This window comes from Rhipicephalus microplus, chromosome 6 (assembly GCF_043290135.1).
Source record: "Rhipicephalus microplus isolate Deutch F79 chromosome 6, USDA_Rmic, whole genome shotgun sequence".
Classification (NCBI taxonomy): Eukaryota; Metazoa; Arthropoda; class Arachnida; order Ixodida; family Ixodidae; genus Rhipicephalus; species Rhipicephalus microplus.
This window is the reverse complement of record NC_134705.1, coordinates 129563335-129582632: the sequence shown is the minus strand read 5'-3', so window position 1 is coordinate 129582632 and position 19298 is coordinate 129563335. Positions and strand designations below refer to the sequence as shown.

General features: G+C 44.7%; 2 protein-coding genes across 9 annotated transcripts in view; both read right to left on the bottom strand.

Moving 5' to 3' along the window:
• LOC119167379 (amine sulfotransferase) overlaps positions 1 to 19298 on the bottom strand; it is a 45002-nt gene that overhangs the window by 8588 nt on the left and 17116 nt on the right. For 4 of the 8 annotated variants that reach the window (XM_075866557.1, XM_075866555.1, XM_075866556.1 and 1 more), the window contains exon 2: positions 11649 to 12768. The exons of 1 other annotated variant lie outside the window; for it this stretch is intronic. In XM_075866557.1, coding sequence (XP_075722672.1) covers positions 11784 to 12734 — 951 coding nt within the window. In that variant the 5' untranslated portion in view covers positions 12735 to 12768 and the 3' untranslated portion in view covers positions 11649 to 11783. Of the gene's footprint in view, positions 1 to 11648; positions 12769 to 16499; positions 16524 to 19298 lie in introns of those variants that run through there. 3 more of the 8 variants (XM_037418852.2, XM_037418853.2, XM_075866559.1) reach the window with 2 other exon arrangements.
• Positions 2260 to 8877, bottom strand: LOC119168475 (sulfotransferase ssu-1). Its single transcript, XM_075866562.1, has 2 exons — positions 8664 to 8877; positions 2260 to 3423 (listed from the first exon to the last, which is right to left on the bottom strand). The coding sequence occupies exon 2, from the start codon at positions 3375 to 3377 to the stop codon at positions 2433 to 2435; it is 945 nt and encodes a 314-aa protein (XP_075722677.1). The 5' UTR covers positions 3378 to 3423; positions 8664 to 8877; the 3' UTR covers positions 2260 to 2432.

Here is a 19298-nt window from a genome sequence, read left to right as displayed (position 1 = left end):
CACTTGCTCACGTAAGCTTTAAGAGCGAGTGATCATGATGCGAACAAGGAAGAGAGATATGACCTGAAATACAAGAATTGCTATCGGTGGAAGGACGTGGCCTGCCTGTGAACGATGTCACTACTATCGGTGAGTGTCAGGCAGTTGATCTGCATTTAAGTGCTTCAGCGAAAAAATACAGCGTTGTCCTTGCCTACAGTGTGTCACGTGGTGTCACGGCGATGACCTGGCTTGACGTACAAATTTCGGAGCAGTTGACACTGCCGCCATGTTACGGCTAGAGGTAAACATGGGACCTGCAAGTAACGTCTTAATTATACACGCGGCAATATGTCCATTGATAACCCAAAGAGCAGGTCAACAATTGCGCAGCAAGATATGCCCTAAAAAAAGCTTATTATCAGTCCTCAAAACAATGATCCCCCTGAAAGCTTCGCTCAGAACGACCATTGTATGCGGCGTGCTACATACATATCTTCATCTCTTCTAGATTGTAATCAAGGATGCACACAACGGTCAATTGTGAAAATAGGTCTCTATGATGTATCTCTGAAGTGTACATTTAGTATTCTAGTGCGTATTGGTAATACTGCAAGTCTACTCGAACTATTTTTGTAAGCTCCACGCTGTTAGTCTCTGCTTTACAGTTAGAAGTTTGACTTGATTGCTAAGTTAGGATGGTGACGATCATGCAATAAGTCAGCAGCATCCTGCAGCAGCCTGAACACAAAGCCTCGGCAAATCTCATCGTGAGAGAAGATTTTATATCGAGCCAAGCCAAAGATAAGTGCACAGACTTGAAATAAACTGGCAAAAAAACGTTATCGCCACTTCATGATGTTTTACGTGCAATGTTTTATAGAGCGATTGATCGTACTTTCCTTAAGCTTCTGCCGTGTTTAACCGCGAAACGACGGAATACCTTCGGCATGCCTTCGCGCAACATTAGTTTAATTCTGTCGAGTTTTTATAAGTGGGGTGGCCGTAGGAGGAGCTGTAAAATATGCACACCTCACAGCGGAAACAAACAAATTTCATGAAATGATTTCGTTCATTCTCGGGTCATTTTAAATCGCAACTTTTTGTTAAAAAACTTCGTGTTTTATTCCACCAAGGAAGCCTTCCATTCGGCAAAACGCAGGTATAGAAAACAGATGGACGAATGCTATTAGCGTCTTCGTTATAACGAAGTGTTGACATGTGTGCCACTAGGCTCACAAGAAAACAAAAACGAAATCTCTCTTTTCTGTTGGCGTAATATCTTATCTTCTTCGAATAAATTGAGCTTATTATAAAAAAGAAAAATACATATTTGGGTTCCCTGTCTCTGCTTCCTCAGGTAGAATGGCTTCATTTTTCCACTTTTTTTCTCCTTTATCTCTACGTGTCTGCCACCAATACTGTAACTGTCATTTACTTCCTTCTGTCACGGATGTTTTCATATTTCATTGTTTGTCCCTGAAACTCATGTAGGCTCATGTAGGCTTGGTACAAGCTTCATGTGGGCTTGTACCAGAACGGATATGTGGGTGGATATTGCCACATTCAGTCAGAACAGGTTCCATAGTTAACTCCCCCGCCGCATGTACGTGGTTATTCTATACTGAATCTCGCTTTGCGACTACGGATTCTAAGGCAACCCGAGCTCGCTTTGAACAGTAAAGCGCTTCCACTTGAATTATCGTAAAGCCTCTTCCTACTTATTACGCTTTTGCTCTTTCGGTAGTTACTGAGAGCCGGCTTCTTTTTCACCAGAAAGAATGTCACGCAATGAAGATCCGAGACCTCAAACAAGAATTCCATGTCTCTGTTTTGTCGCCCAAAACATCTTGGCTTATACCCGCAAGGGGGTTCGGCACAACTCCCTGTTTATTTTACTGCTTGAGCCTATCCTCCTCTTCATTCGCTTCCATATCTTCTTCATGTTGTCGCACCTTCACAATCATCAGAAACAGCCACAACGAGTGATGAATGTCGTGCGTCTGTAATTTTACTGCCCACATAGCGTAAAAATGCAGCCAAGATTGATTAGAACTTGAAGTGTTAGCAACCATATTGAAGTTTGTATGTATACCCCCCCGCAGTAATGCCACTATGGTGTTGCAGGAACTCTTTAAATAAAATAAGTAACTAAACAGAGCCGAAGTTTTGGCCCTCGCCGTATCTGACCTTAGAAAACGGTGTCTGTAAAAGCTGTCTTGTTTGAAAAAAAAACGTTATGTCGTGTTTATAAAACTAAAGCATAATTTAGGAGGCCCGTTGGACTACCAACGTGTACGATTTTAATTTCCTTCTATGCAGCATTGGTAGAATGAATGAATTTCTTCTGGACACTTGTTCATCACAGTTGAGGTTACAACAAGTGATGTCCAAAGTTGGATATTTTTGTACAGATATTATCACAAAGAACTTCTCTCTTCGTCCCCGTCCTTTCATGGTAGGTCGAGGTCCTTCCATAAACTCATAACATCCGAACCTTTAGTTTTTTCGGCAATCCACGTTTTCATATCCTGTATCTGCTCGTTCGTGAAGTGAGCTTTCCAATCACCAACGATGCCTTTACGAATGAACCCTTCGCTTTTGTGCAAAGGCTCGTCGTCGTGACCTATAATTTTCCTGTAAACCTCCATTGACTTGATAGCCCTGTCAGGGCTCAAGTTCAGCATATCTTTCACGAGACTCGGCATTTGCTCGTTGAAGACACCTTGCATATTCTTCAAGCTTGAAGCGTCGATAACTTTGCGCAGTAAGTCAGGATCCTCGCGGAGCTTCATCCCGTACTGCTCGCCCATGAAGTTGGCTATCTTCAGTGTCCATAGAACAGTGTCTTTCTTCATTTCCTCGTAGGTGAAGAACAGGACGTTTGGATCGTTCCGGTGCTCGTACCAGGAGAGCAAGTGGTCGAAGTAGTCGCCACACGACAGCTTGCCGGCGACAAATAGTTTGCAGAACCTGTCGAAGGAGGCGTCGTATTTCTGGGCTGTCATGCTTTTCATGTGATAATAGAAAGAAACGCAAACGTCGTATGGATTGCGCGTGACGTAGATGTACTTTGCTTGAGGCGAGTACGGCTGTAGGTTGAACGGCAGGTGCGTCTTCAGCAAGCCTGGCCTGACCATCCTGTCCGCCGCTTCAGCGCCCATCATTTCCATGAAAGGAGATGCTAGCATGAAGTCCACAGCTGTTCGCGGTGGATGACCATCTGTGAGTATACTGAGGATGAGATACTGTGTCCAAGTCGTGCCACACTTTGGGTACGTAGCGAGGAATAAGTCATTTTCTCGTGGTTTGTAAGCCAATGCGGATCGAACCAGGTCTTCATGAAAGAAATCGTGGATCCACAGGCCGTCCACGTCTCGGCATGCCGCGAAATCCATGGTTCAAGTGTTTCCAAACCTTTTTGCTCAGATGTTATAGCGAAAACTGCAAAGAGAACAACACAATTATATTAGTCTGGCGCAGGGAACAAAAGCACTGAATACAATATGTCCGAGGGAAGCGCAACAACATGCAGAAAATAAAAGCCCGTGAACTTTATTTGAAGTGTTTTGCACTATCGAGCATTTTGCTGTGGCCACTGCCGTGCTTCACAGGTATGAAGTGAGGCAAACGCCTGACACAAAATTTGCAGTAAAAGCTCTACGAATTTACTACTGTGCGCAAAAGTTTAGCTAGTAACCCCCCATCCAGGTTGAATCAATACATAATGTGGGAATACATGGTGCCGAAATGCATGCTGATGTGGAAATCACGTCATCTTCGAATTCTTTCTGAGTCTATTTTAATTGTGCTTGCCATGTCTGTTTCTTGCGGTGCTTTTTCAGCATAGTCAGGATTAGCTTCTGCCTAAATCCCCATTGCCGGACACCAATCACTGCCGCACAGTTTATTAAAACGTTGCTCTATTGAACGATAGCAGTAAAATAAAGTAGTAATGAAGAAAGATAGTAATAATACACAGCAATACCTGCACTACGTAAGGTTTTACTTTCAGCCGGATAAGACGTCCATCATCTTCCTCCATTGATGTGATTTACGGCTGAGCTTCTGTCCCAGTTCGGAGTCATATATTTGACACAGAAACGAGGGTTTTTCTGCGGCGTGTAGGGGGACTCAATATTAGTGATTATGCCCCTTCACAGGAACTGCAGCACCCGAAGTTGTGATTGAAGACATTTCAGAATGAAGGTGGCATAGAACTAAGAAGGATGTTCAAACTTCTAGCAGAAAACTTCAGCACTTCACCGCCGCAAAAGTTGACAAACAAAGGTTTTTGGGGACGTGGCATATATTTGTTAAACGAGTTACAGCAGAACATGAAACGATTTCCATAAGTGCGGGCACATTATGCGAACACGAAGGCAGGAATTCGGCCTCGCGTGAAGGCGCTCTCAAAAATGGCACCCGCATCTTCCCATGGGGCGAACTCGAGCAAATGCATTCCAGAGCGGTTGGGGTATCGGGCGAAGGTTGCGTAATGGAGTGTGGTTTGGGAATTCCTAATTGGTAGTTCATATTATTATTCTCATTTATTGAACGAAGAAGAAACGTTGCGTTCAACGAGTGGTGGGACGCTGATGTTACGTTGTGCCCCACCACTGGTAGTGTGGCAAGGTAGTGTTGCTTCCATCGCATCTACTCGAGTCAACCATAGCGAAAGCATAGACGCCCTTGATTGAACCGCCAAAGCACAATCCAGTGCCTACATGTACGGAGTGGGTTGTGAATGGTTGTGCAGTGCGAGCAGTCCGTATTTACTAGCAAACACTGCCTGCGTTGGCCTTGCAAGGCGAGAGTGGGCAGGGGAAGCGACAGTTGGCACGACACGCAAGCATGCGCAACGCAGGTGTCGGCGACACCTCCGAAGCAGGTTTTTTGACTAGGTGCGACTGTGAAATGCTCCACACTTAAAAGAGCGTAATGTTGTTTAATTCAATTTTAAAGATATAGCCTTTCTTGACATACTGTGTGAATGCCCACACTACTGCTCGCAGACAGTCACTCTCCAATGCTCTAGATGAACTGGACAACCAGCCTCTTTTGGAAGAAAGGATCCTGCGCTACCGACTGGAATTTATGTCGCAGAAGAAGGCTGTGAAGGCACTTCTGCGCTTCTTGCGTTGAACCGGCTTGTTCAAACGACTATGATCGGAACTCTCTGAATGTGCGCGCATGTGATTTTCTTCTAATTTATTTTGAATCTCTCTATCCTCTTTCCGACCCTTTTTCCCACCCCCGTACAGGGTATCAAACCTGTTCTTCTTGGTTAACCTCCTTGTCTCTTCCTTTTATTTTTTTTTCTCTCTCTCGAATAAGAAATTTTAGTGTGTGTGTGTGTGTGTGTCTTTTCTGCTTTTCTGTTGGTCCCCTGATCAAGTAGAATGACGAATGGCAAAGCGACCAGCTATCTTGGTCTGGTTCCTGCGTTCTAACGTGCTGACGTTGTCAATAAAAAACAAGGATTACGAATATTTTGGCGCAGTATCAGTACAAGTTCATTAAGTAGTGTGTTTCTGTATTTTTAGAAGGCATAACTACGTAATTTAAAGACTGCGGAGCTTATTACGCGGCGCTGGAAAAACGACACTATGACGGAAAAAGTGGGTGTTTCCCACGTATCACTAAAACTACATGGCGCAGCCACCTACCAGTGACTTTGTGTTCTAGAAAAAAAATCAGTTTCTTCAAGTTACTACTTGATGGCACTCGTTTATCACGCACCGCATATTCGCCAGTTTACTCGTGCAAAACATCAAATAAACGCTGTATTATTTTTCTCCAGACAAAACACTGTCCTGTTTTGACAACTTTTGCCACTGAAGCACTCAGATACGCCGCCATTTCTTTTAGTGTAGACAGCTTGATTATAGTGTTGTGAACGCTAAGAACATAATTAATAATTTCAACAAAAGGTCTCTAAATGGAAAGATCATAGTTATCACGCTAGGCTGGTGGTATGAACGCGAAGAATATGTTAGAGTAATTCTTCAGAGCACTATACTACATGCTCGAAGAAGTATAAAAAGCGTTAAAAAACATACAACCATAGGCACGCGATACCGTGGAAAGAGTATATAATACATAGCGCTTTTTTACACTGCGAATAAATGCATGCCACAAGACGGTGTCACCCGTTTTGTCATTCAAGGCACATAGGAAGTTAGATGCTTGATAGAAAAGTATCCTATGTATTTATAAGCTGTTCTTAAATTAAAAAACATGGAATGACACCTTAGCACTTTAGTTTTCACAAGGTGCCACCCTTAAACTCTGCATTTGGCATCTTTGTTTTAGTTCAAAGCTTTTTTGTTTTATTGAGCCTTACTATCAAGTTATTTGAACATAAATTTTTAACCATTATTTTTGTGCTTTATTTTCGAAGGAATGTATAATCATAATATTTAAAACAAAAAAGATTGTTCACAATATTGGTTGCACTTTCAAGAGTACTGTAAAACTTATTAGTGATAAACTAATGAAATGAGCGGTTTGAAATCGTAAAAGCAATGCAACATTGTTTTTTTTTCAGTCACGTGAACTTTTTATAAAGTGTAGATTTAGCAACTTTATAATTGAACAATTCATTTTAAGTAATTTTAAACGCAGTGTAGTAATATTCGCATGCTGTCTCAGGGTCTGGGACAGTCTGAAGATTTTTTGTAATGAAAAATTATGTATCTTTATCAGGTTTTTGTGTGGTGATACGTACCGAAGAGCCAAAGAAATATAACCTATTTTCGTTCTCACGACGCCTGAAAAAGTCTCAGATCAAAGAAGAGGATGTGATTAGCTGCTTGTATCTCGGTAGGTAGGTAGAGACCAAGGTAAATATAAATGCTTGTCTTTATGTTTGTTCCTGAATCGTCACTTGTTCTTTCGAAAAATTCGTGGGCAATAGGAACGCTTATAGTTTTGAGTCTAACACAGTTTCGCACATTTAAGCCACACACAGCTATTGCCGCCTGTGCCATCAAGAATGCACTGAAAAGAGGTGAATTCAGATGATGGCACTTGGTTGCCAAGCCATGCAAGAAAAAGCATGTGCGCCTCTGCATGGCAAAGTGTGCTAGGAGATGATCCGCAACAGACATGCCCCACATACGCAATCAAGGAACAGCTCGTGCCCAAATCGAGTCAAGCGAATTGCTCTGCCGGTGTTACGAAGCGGCCTGAAAAGACATGTTGGTAAGTTGCTAGCGCGTTCTCGAGATGCACGTGCCCTGTTCTAAAAAAAAGAAGACGACGACGTGGAAGGAGAGTCTCACGCGCAGTCAGCCCGTGTGGAATGCGCGTTTCTTCAAAGTTGAAGTACATTATCTTTCTTTCACAACGTCTCGTGTGCTTCTAGCAAGCCCCGAAGACAAGAGACAGCACGGGCCCGTTAGAGACAAACTCGCTAGTTCTTTGGGAATTGTTAGTAAGCGCGAGCAGACAAGAACGTAGAAGAGAACTGACTTGGACAGAGCACTCTGTCTATGTCAGTTCTCTTCTATGTTTTTGTCTGTTCGCTTACTCACAGTTGATAGATGCAAAACAGCTGGCCCACTAACGTGTTTTAGCCGTATTTTTCCGTCTAATAAAAACCTTCACGGGAGCCCTTTTAGGGCACACCAAATACTTGGTGTGGACACTAGCAGGTGCTTATAATGGAACACACCTGATACAATTTTATATAGATCGACGTGTTTGATATGGGGTTCAAAATTATTTACGGGAAACCTGGGTTGCATATGACGCTGATAATAATGCAGGATCCATGTGCAGGAGGTGAATGCATTCGTTTTTTCCTTTCTATAAGCTCAGGTGGCGCTTTCGTAATTCTTGCAAGGCTGGTCACATTGAAATATTTTGTGCCTCAGAAAACGCTAACTAGGATTATAAGTTGAACTTTTTGTTGGTGCCTATTACGTGGAGCTAATAATTGGAAGAATGAAGGAACAGAGAAGGTACCGGTGCTGATTTCGAATTCAATGTCTTCATCGCACAATATAAACCACAATACAAGCCCGATATAAACCACAAAACCAGCCCGATATAAACCACAAAGAATGTACACGCAGGTACACTGAGGCGCGATTCGGATAAGGCAGCCCGTCTTATTGCAGAACTTGAGTGCATAGACGCACTTGGTGATATATGCTATAGCATGTCCTTCGTATCATAACTAACTATGGTTTGTTTTTTGTTTTCTACGCGAACACTGGACATCTGCTACGTTGTGTTACCATTTGTTTTGATGATGTTTAAAAACAGGCATTCTTCGTGCATGTGGCTGAGTGCCACCACAGCATCCATGTACCCTGTCGCGCCCACGGTATACGTATAAAGGCTCATTGGGTGTTCAAGAACAGTGTTTTTTTTTTCTTGGTGGCACTGCATTGTGCCATTTTTGGGCTTTTGTGAAGTTTTCGGTTGTCCTTTACGCTTCTAAAGTGGAGGTGACTCCCATATATCTAGAGAACCCTTCAATGTCGTTTACAGCACTCGATGGTTGGGTAACACACGTATCCACACGCTGGCCTGCAATACGCGCTATCTCTAAAGCTATTCTTAGTGCATGCTAGTATGCGTACGAGAAAAAAAATTAAGAGAAGGGGGGGAGTGCATACGCAACGAACACTTCTATGCAATGCGAGTGATGCTTGCGATAAAACACTTCTTACCTGGCACACGGTGCGCCGAGAAACGGAAACGGTGGGATTTATAAGATTCAGACGACCGCTCAAACAACTGCGGCGAAAAGACGTTACACCTCCAGGCGCCTGGCGGAGCCACCTCGCGCTCGGCGTGAAGGAAACAATTACAGGGCGTGTTAACTCAGGCGAAGGCTTCGGCGAGTGCTGCGAGGGGATCGCGTTCACGTGACTGCAAACAGAGGAAAGGCTGGCCAGGAAATGAGTACGAAGGTTATCCGGTGCCACTCGAGGACGCGCGCCAAGAACGACACGCTAGTGTCACAATCACTTGACTCGCGTTGGCCGCCGGCTTCCTTCAAAGCCGTGCAGATTGCGCCCTCTTGCTCGACTGAATGACCGCTTAATAATGGGCGCAGCACAGTACACGTGCAATCACAGACGTCGCCACATTAGTCCATGATGCACTTTTAAGTCACGCGTTGAAGGGTTTGTAGCGATGTAGGACTGCACGCCTCAATGTAGGGCTGCACGTGATAAGACAGCGAAGCTTTATAAGCCGGTCGTGAAAGCTTTGGTGTGTACGATGTGTACAAGAAAACTGTCATCCTCGTGAGTTGACATGCAGTCTCTTCGTTGTTTATAGCTAAGTATAGGCTATAGCTAAGTAGTGCTCCATCATGGAATTGATTAATTGATTAATTAATTGATTGATTATTTGATTGAATAATTGGTTGATTGATGGATTGATATGCAGGGTTTAACGTCCCAAACCCAGCATGTGAATATGGAAGATGCCGTAGTGGAAGGCTCCGGGAATTTCGACCACCTGGGGTTCTTTAACGTGCACCCGAATCCGAGCAGACGGGCCTACAGCATTTCCGCCTCCATCGGAAATGCAGCCGCCGCAGCCGGCATGCTTCGTCATGGAAAGCTTCCCAAGTCGCTATGCGCCACAGAAATCAGGGAATTCCCATTAACGAGTACAGCGGGCAGGAGTGTTAAACGAAAACTCTGCTCGGTGAAGTGGAACACATGAAACGCGTGAAAGTCAGAGAGAGAAAGAAGGACAGACGAAAGAGAAAGAAAGTGATGGAAAGAAAAAGGAAACACGAAGAAAACATGGCATCACATGAAAAGTGAGCTCATCAAAAGAGCTTATTTCCTCATTAGTCGAGTGTTGCAATATTTTGTTCAAAATCCGTCAACTAAAAGGCGAGTTAGTGCTCCTTCACACAGCTGTCAATGGCCCCATCCCATCCCCGTCCCGGCACCATTTTTTGTCATTGGAGGAGCTTTCTAAGCCGTTTTGTGCAGTTTGAAAAATGGGTTGACAGCGAAGTAGAGCGATGCTCCGCATTTTCCTCGTGGCCACAACGACGGAGCCCTGCTCCTAAAAGACGGACCAATCAGAAATTAAGAATCCAGCCGTTAAATATGTCACTCTTATGAAGCAAAAGCTGGCAACGGTGGTGCTTGCGCAAAAGTCATAGTTGTATTCGAATCCACAACTGTTATTACCTTTTTATCATCTTTGAGTTGCGTTCAAAATCTAGACAGCAGCGTAACAGTCTGCGCTGACAGCTTAGAATATTGCATCGAGCTCATGTTGCCTGAGAAATGAAACACGTCTGGAAGACTTCTACGCAACGTTACGCCCCCTTGCCTCGAGAAAAGAAAGCCATGAATAGCAGACGTTCCTCTTTTTTTTTCTACTCCTCTCGCCTTTAAATCTACGAATAGTTGAACTTAGCTCACAGTAATTGATTGATATGTGGAGTTTAACGTCCCAAAACCACCATACGATTATGAGAGACGCCGTAGTGGAGGGCTCCGGAAATTTCGACTACGTGGGGTTCTTTAACGTGCACCCAAATCTGAGCACACGGGCCTACAACAATTGCGCCTCCATCAGAAATGCAGCCGCCGCAGTCGGGATTCGAACTCGCGACTTGTGGGTCAGCAACCGAGTACCTTAGCCATTAGCCCACCACGGCGGGGCTTAGCTCACAGTAAGTGCCTGGAAAAGCGTCTGTTTGTGTGCAGATGAGCATTCAGTAAGACCCAAGCTATCCGAAATCTCCGCTGAGCTGCCACCTTGTCTGGATAACAGGATGCATCGTTTTTTTGTCTATGAATCCGTTATCTCGAAGCTGTCTATTTCGCCGGCTTCGTGTCACTTGAAATGGTCACTTAGCTTTCTATTCAGCTTTCAACGGCGGGTTTAGACTGTTTCGCCTAAGACCTATGGGTGACGCAATCTTGGTCTTTTTAACGTATGTTTTCTTCTTTTTGTATATTGTGACGAGAATCACCAAGAACATGAAGAACCGCACGCAACAACCAGACCCTCTTCATGCAACGCGTCAAGCCTAACACTTAGTTTAGCTGTTAAAAATAGAAGACAAAGGTTAACAGACCATTATAGCGGCTGAAAACCTATTCGTAAAATAATCTATCCGAACACCCGCATTGTGCGAGAAAAATAAAGAAAGGGCATTATGTTACACTGGTAAAGCCGTGTGAAATCTATCATGTCACGCCAACACGTGATCAAAATGTGAGACCGGGCGGTAGTTTTCAGCATCCTTGGTGGTGTTTCCACTCTGCACCAAACAAGCGCACTATTATTATGTTGTACCAAGGCTGTTTGTTGGCCTAGTTGGCACTTGCATTAAACAAGTAGCGAGAAATTACCAACTAAGGCAAAAAATATCCTTGATACAAAATATTTTCAGTGCAATTGGCCTGTCTTTATGTTTGTCTTCCCCGAGCTTGCTATCTAGCACCAATAAGACACTAAATCTCGGTGAAACGAGCCTTTTGGCAACTAAAGTATTCTTTAGTGCATGGATGTCTCAATTACGGCTGCTACCAAGTTGAAAAGAAGCAATTTTTTTGGTTCTACTATTTGCTATCAAACACCGGGGCTCAAACTGCTCACCACTCCAAACTTTCTGTTCCTTCACTGTTGTTTTGAACATAGACGAAAGAGGTGCTATCACACTAGGGACATACTTTTCTAACAAAAAAGCTTTTTTTATTCTGTAGCAACAACAACCATGGCATTTTTATTCAGGATAAACGACAAGCACTTCATTTTATTGCTCAAACTTCACCTAAATATCATGAAACGGGTGGATTAAATTTTCACAACGGAAGGTCAAGACCCTTCCAAAGGTTTCGAACTTCTGGATTCATAGCTGTCTTCTCTGCTACCCAACGTTTCATGCGTTCAATATGCTCCGGCGAAAAGTGGTTCTTCCAATCTCCTACGACACCCTTTCGGACAAGACCTCCTCCACGTAGCGTTTCTTCTTTGTGGGCTGGATTGTGCCGGTACGATTCCATAGACGCTATGCGTCTCTCTGGTGGCAATTCCAGAGCTTTGCGAATCCACACTTTAGTCGGATCCGCCATCACCGTTTTCATGTTCTGCACGGTACAAGAGTCGAGGACTTTCTTCAGCAACCCTTCGTCGTTCCTTAGAGCACTGCCGTACTTTTCTCCCAAGAAGTCAGCGATCCGCAGTACCCAATGAGTCGTGTCCTCCTGTAGTTTCTCGTAAGTTAAAAAGAGCATGTTAGGATCGTTTCGATGCGGGTACCAGGAGAGAAGGTGGTCAAAGTAGTCCCCGTAGAGTACTTTTCCAGATATGAAGAGGTCGAAGAACTTATCGAAGGACACATCTTCGCAATTACTCGATGTGTAGTATTTCATAAAGTGGTAGTAGGACACGCAGCAGTCGTACGGGTTTCTCGTAACGTAGATGTACTTGGCTTTCGTAGAGTACTTGCACTTGTCGCACGGCAGGTGGGTCATCAGGGCTCCAGGGCGCGGCATCTTGCGCACGGCGTCGACCCCCGTGAGCTCAATGATGGGCGAGGAGAGCATGAAGTCGACGGTCGTCTTGGGAGGGTTACCACGAGTGAAGACGTTTGACACAATGTACTGCGTCCACGTGGTGCCGCACTTCGGATAAGTGGCGATGATAACGTCGTCGTCCTGTGGTTCGTAGCCCATGGCGAATCGAACGTTGGTTTCATCGAAAAACTTGAGCATGCGCAGGCCATCAATGTCTCTGTAGGAGTCTGGATCCATTTTCTCTTTCCGGTGTTGCTGTTCTAAGATGGGACTGCAAGGACAAAAAAGATTGAAAGGAAAGTTGAAGAACGGGTATTCACTGACACGCCCCTTTGAAATCCACTAGAGTGCGCACAGAAAGTGTTGACCGTGTAAATGAAACACAGAAAGTTTCACCGTTTCTTCTGATATATATAAATGTTTCCATCCACCATCAAACTATAGTTTGTAAATGGGCATATTACAAGCACTTCACTTGTCTCTTGTAAAGTTCTCAACGTGTTATCAGAAATATGCGACGTATGCATAAGCTGACATTTATTTAGGTACTTATGTCTTTCGGCCTGTGTAGCTCTTGAAGAAAATTATGAAATTATCAGCTTTAATAACTCCACCTACTGGACGACAATAATTGACTTGAACCAATGTGTGTAATCTTAAAAGTTATAGAAAGTTTCCTGAAGTGGAGCTCACAGATTGCGAGAGGTTTGCTTTATGTAAAAAAGATTTTGTTACGTACAAATGCATGAATATTTGACTGACTCATGCATCCGCTGTTGAAATGACATTCTGACCCGTGTAAGATATATGCGGCTCTGGCGAGACACTGTAGCACACCATACCTATCTGCCGATGTCAGAATCGTTTTGTGCTTATGGCTCGTAAATATGTATATAATAATTTAATTATAGGCGTTGCCTTCACGGCTTTGAAAACAAACACCAGCACAGTTACTACGAAAGTTAGAAGAGCGGCCTTTCAAAGCCTTTTCTAAACACTCACAGGACAACTGCTGCAAGCACACTTGCTGGGTACCCACTACAGCATTATAATAATATTTATTTGGATAGCGGGCCGGCATTCACTACGCTATCCTTCGTCTGTCTTCTAGAAAGCGTAGTATCCGCTAAACACTTGCAAAGAATTTTGTGACCATTCTTCATGCAGTGGTTGATGACGAGTAGGAACTACGCTTGAAGTGGGTGTGCGCCACAGTTAATAGGTAAACAAGAACCAGCTTTTGTGATGGGTTGGAGAATTGGACGACCCACTTATTATGATATCCGCATTGTGCGACGACTGCGTTTCTTTCGCTGTTTTGAAATCCTTTGTAGGACATATTAACGCGATTGCTTTCCCAACATCAAGCATGCCTAAGACAAGTTTGCTAAGCAGTGCCAAGCACCGGCTTAGCTCAGTGGTGTATTACTGAGCTGGCACCCGGGTTGGAGCCCCACTGTGTCTTTGCAATTATGTTTTCTTTTTTTTTAATTCTGTAATAGCGGTTACCGACACCGGCGGCAGAAAACAACAACAGCGCCGCGCGTGTCCCGAGTTTTGATCTCACAACAGCTTTCGGCGTCAAAAACGGGGAAAACAGTGCCTACGCAGCAACGCAGCTGTTAACAACGAACGAGGTTGTGATCAGATTCATAGAAGACGTGGCATATCACGCAACGCAGGTGTGTACAAATTCAGGATTTTTTTTTCGGTTCTGATGATTGAAAGTAATGATTATCAATCAGTTATAAAAAGCAGCAAATGTCATCTCACCCAAGAAAAGGCTGGCAGACAAGTGTATCACCACCGGTTGCCCGTTTCTCTAAGATAGGCGACTTCGCAAAGTGCTTGTAATGATGATTAAAAAAAATGGTATTGCCTATATGTATACAGCTCCCTGTTCTCAAATTAAGCATTGTTGCTAGTTAGCGTCTGCGCGTATCACGTCTTTCTCTCTCCGTATTCTCTCGTGTGCTCTGAATCTAGAGGTACCACATTCTTTTGTTCATCTGTCAGAAACTAGACGGGGCAAACGGGTCGGCGCCTCAACGCAAGGCTCAGAAAGCGTAGTAATAATGTTAGGAAAGGTGGCGATGGTTTGTTACCTGCGCATTGCGTCACGTGTAGGCATTGGCGTCTCCTTCAAGCATTTGTCACTATTGTCAAGTACTATTATTCAATTACTGAGTCCGCCACTGTACCTAAGTTAGGTGAATATCGCGTCACCATACATTAGTTATCATTACCTAGAAAGAAATCCTCATTCCCTCGCACCTCCGTGTACGCGGATGTTGGAGTCTGTAATGAGTGTTGACGTGTCTATATTTTGATCCAGCTGTGAATAAAGCACTGTGAATAAAGAAAGTGGGCGCTTGTATATACGCGTACGCTTTTTTTCTTTTTCCCGCCAAAAAGTTGTGGCGCTTAAAGCTGAAAAGGGAAGCTGAGTTGCTGAGGTTGCCTTAGTGTAGCGCGAAAGTGGATATAAGATGGCATGCAAAAAATACATCGTACACGCACTGATCCGTGCGTTCTGCGTCCTCGCCCAGTTCACGCACGACCATTTTCATTTGCAAGTATCAATCAACTCACCCGGCGGAAACAATGATTTCGCTGATATAGAGCATGGTAGCACTCAGATCACCAGTTCACAAAGTGGATGCTCACAGTTTCTATTGTTACATCAGTTGGTAGTCAAATTCCACAAGTGCGTGAAATTAACATTGTTGTCGTCACGGAAACCTTCACCGATAGTGCTGCCGTTCATGTCAATCAATGCCTCGCAGCGTGCTCCACTGAGCCGAGTGCGACGCTAAAAGCTGCGTCAACAGCGTGGCTATTGAGGAGCTCTCCTAGCCCTGCATATTTAGAGTAGGTTTTGCACAAACACTGATACTGTTGTAGAACGAGGGTGACACTAGGGCCGTCAGTCTGCGACCGACCGTATGAGGGCGCAATTTAAAAATGATGTTATCCCAGTTCCGCTTGCGTGATGTCACACTTCGGTACTTGCTTACTACGCAGCCGACGGAGCTCCGACAGAGCTGATGCGCTGATGGTATCAAGACAATACAAAACGAGGTGCGTGATCATCAGGGAATACTACAGTTAAACACAAGCAATGATAACGAATTTAAGATTTTTCTCCAGACAGCACGTTACATTGAACCTGGATAAAGCATCATACCCTAGCGGCTGTAAATCATTCGACATCAGCTTGTGCTTTTCTGGGTCTATTACTAAAATAACTATTTTACCTGTCATTTTCGTGTATGCATCGAAAGATACGCGTATTTTTAGCAAAAAAAAAATGCTCAAAAGTGATAGTGCAAGTGCTGCGCTGGCCAGCAGTTGCGAGTTTTTTGAAGCCTGAAGTCCTGTTTTCGTTCGTGAACTAGCTACATCGGCCATCTTTTTCACTATCTCTGCACTCATTTCTAATGGCAATATGGTAAAAAGTAGCAAACGAACATTGATTGATGATTGATATGTGGGGTTTAACGTCCCAAAACTACCATATGATTATGAGAGACGCCATAGTGGAGGGCTCCGGAAATTTCGACCACCTGGGTTTCTTTAACGTGCACCCAAATCTGAGCCCACGGGCCTACAACATTTTCGCCTTTTTTGGAAGTGCTGCCGCTGCAACCGGGATTCGATCCCGCGACCTGCGGGTCAGCAGGCCAGTATCTTAGCCACTAGAACACCGCGGCGGGGCAGCAAATGCACATTACCAGAGAACTTATGGGCTGCGGACACGTCTTCAAAAATTTTTTTTTTGCCCCCTGCGTTTCATAATTTTTGCCCTTGGTACCATGAAGACCGGGCGCATCGATAGCAAAAGCGAACACCCAAAGTAAATGGTAAATTACGGAAACTTAAGACACAAAACATAATGGCACGAAACGGAGCGAATTCCAAGCGAGCCGCTTCTCCGATCGCGTGCAGCGAGGTATACAGCCGTCGTGCCTGCACAAATTGAACGAAAATTGCGATACGTACATTCAGTAACGATACGAGAGAACTTGATGTGTGCCGCCGTTGTCGAAACCACCGTGCCGTGTAAGGCGACCGGATATACATTTCCCATAAATTTGAAGAGCTGCACAGCTGCGCGTTCCCGTCACTATCCGAAGCCATATGCCAGCGGAAATCGCATGCTGCATATCGGAAAGCTTGACACTCGTGTACCATTGCTGCCAGATATAACGACCCGATGAGAAAGACAAAGTGTCAAGGCCAGCTACGAATGATAATAACAGACGAGTTATAACGGGCCGAAAGCACGGTATGATTGTGAAGCGCACTGCACTGGACGGCTCTGCAAAGTGTGACGACGCGGTTTTCTGTAAAACGCACTGACATCACATGGCACACAGGCCTCCTGCCTTTCCCTTTCTTCAAAACGAGACTGCCACGCCCGAGACCAAAGCCGCGACCTCTGGGTCAGCAGATGAGCAGCGTAACCACTGTTCAACCTGGACCGATAGAGGAGGTCGCGCTTATAGCATAATGCAGGGGTCGAACACTTGGAGCCCCCAAAATGGCGTCAGAACACCTTCGCAGTAGTACTTTATATCTTAAGGCTGGCGTGGCAGTTGTGACGTCAACTGGCACTAGAAACAAAGATGGTTTCCAGCTGGCACTGTACGTCGTGTTTACACTAATACAGGTGACACCTTAGGATTACTCTCCATTGAGCTGTTTTATTGAAGATAAATAATGATGTTTATTCATTCACAGCTGCCTATGCCTATTTATTGTAGATAAGAGAATTTGTCAATGCTTCGAATTTTGAACATTTCCGCTGCAAAGTCCCCCCGCTGCCTTCCAGCCCCTCGAATTTTCTGTGCAGCCTCTGTCGTGTGGGCTTTTGCAACATGGCCTGCCTTCTCGAAAGTTTGTCGACTACTGGCACAATTCCATCAGTTTGTGGCTTCAGGTTTCGCACACTATAATACTTAGCCTTAACGGTACCGCCTTCAGGACAAATGGTCACTTGAAAATCAGAAGTCCGAGTTGAGCGCAGAACGTCATTATTTACGCCAACTATCACCTTGAATTCTTCTCACAGTAACAAAACAACTAATCATCTTAGAATTCCTAGCATATCAACATTACTCAAATATCTGTGTTTTGTTATTTAACAATATGTGTTACCCAACAACACACTTCTGGCACTCCGGTAAGATGTAAACCGCACGTGTAACTTCCCAATACACCATGAGCGCTCAAAAGCAACCGATTCCTAGCACAAAGAAGCCGTTTTTAAATTACTGGTCAATTAATGCAAGAACCGCCAAGCTTCCAAGTAAGATCCACACAAACAGCATAAATAACCAGCTCTAAACAAAAATATATCAACGTGTGCTAACGCTGCAACAGTGAAACGCCCCCTGTACCATAACCACCGACAAGAATTGCGAACGAGCAAGCGGTTACCCGTGTTGAAACGTACATTAGACACTACGTAAAGGCTCGCTTTCTTTTTCGCGATGATAAGCTGATGCCAGTACACGCTGCAAAAGCAAAACATGTGAAAACAGGCACAATGCTCACCAATACTCGGGGACAGCTTTCAGTGGCATTGAGGGGATAGTTACGGAAATAAAGTGGGCGTCTTTTCCGCGTGAAGATAACAAAAAAAAACATTACTCTATTTCCTACGAGATGCTGTTTGCAGATACGTGCTCCACGAACCAAGGATATATTAATATTGGTTTTGCTTTATGTAATGTGATTTCACGTTTCGCACGTCTCAATACGTGGCACGTTTTAGCTGCACCTCATAGTCAAAATGGCGTCTTCGACCACGAGGTGGCTGAGCGCGTCACCCTCCAGCTATTCCTAGGACTCGCCGAAGGAGCTCGTGACTAGTTTCACTCACGAATAGCTGCGTATGCACGCGTTGAAAGTTCTATGGTGTGGTATTATTCGAGCACGGCCGCATTTGAAAAGCGAGTCTAGCCGGACTGCCCCGCCGCGGTGGTCTAGTGGCTAAGGTACTCGGCTGCTGACCCGCAGGGCGCGGGTTCGAATCTCGGCTGCGGCGGCTGCATTTCCGATGGAGGCGGAAATGTTGTAGGCCCGTGTACTCAGATTTGGGTGCACGTTAAAGAACCCCAGGTGGTCGAAATTTCCGGAGCCCTCCACTACGGCGTCTCTCATAATCATATGGTGGTTTTGGGACGTTAAACCCCATATATCAATCAATCAGTCTAGCCTGACTACTTCGCGGAGGAGTACATGTGCAGTAGCCCCGCCCCCATAGCTTTCCCTTTATTGCAGCAGAAAGTTGTCCCCGGGTAAGAACTTGCAGCACACCAAGATCGAAACCGGTTGGGTTACACGCGAACAACGAGAGTGTTATCGAAATGACTGCATATGCCGTTGAATGCTAGACCCATAAGCGTGCGTAAGGGTCCGCTTTATAGGGGTGCAGGTGCGTCGCAACGACCCCCCCCCCCCCCTTGTGTAAATCAATGTAAAATGCAGCAATTACCCTCCCTCAAAAAACAAATGAGTTGCCGCCTACCTGCCTTCATTTTCCCACCCACCACCACTGCCCGCGTATGTGTTTTGCTGGAGCTCAAGCGAAACGCGTTGGCGAAACCAGTCTCACCATGCAGTCACATGTAGGTCGCGATGGTAGCAACAAAAAGTGGTCGAAAATCTATTGTCACACAAATTAATTCTCGGCGTACAATGGAAGCTTGCCGAGTGTGATGTGTTACATAATCAAAAGTAGAAACAGCTCGCCATAGTGGTCTAGTAGTTGCGATGCTTGCTGCTAGCCCGCTG

What these genes read in the sequence shown, in the direction of transcription:
- LOC119168475 (XM_075866562.1), bottom strand. Translation starts at nt 3,377, where the DNA reads ATGGATTTCGCGGCATGCCGAGACGTGGACGGCCTGTGGATCCACGAT.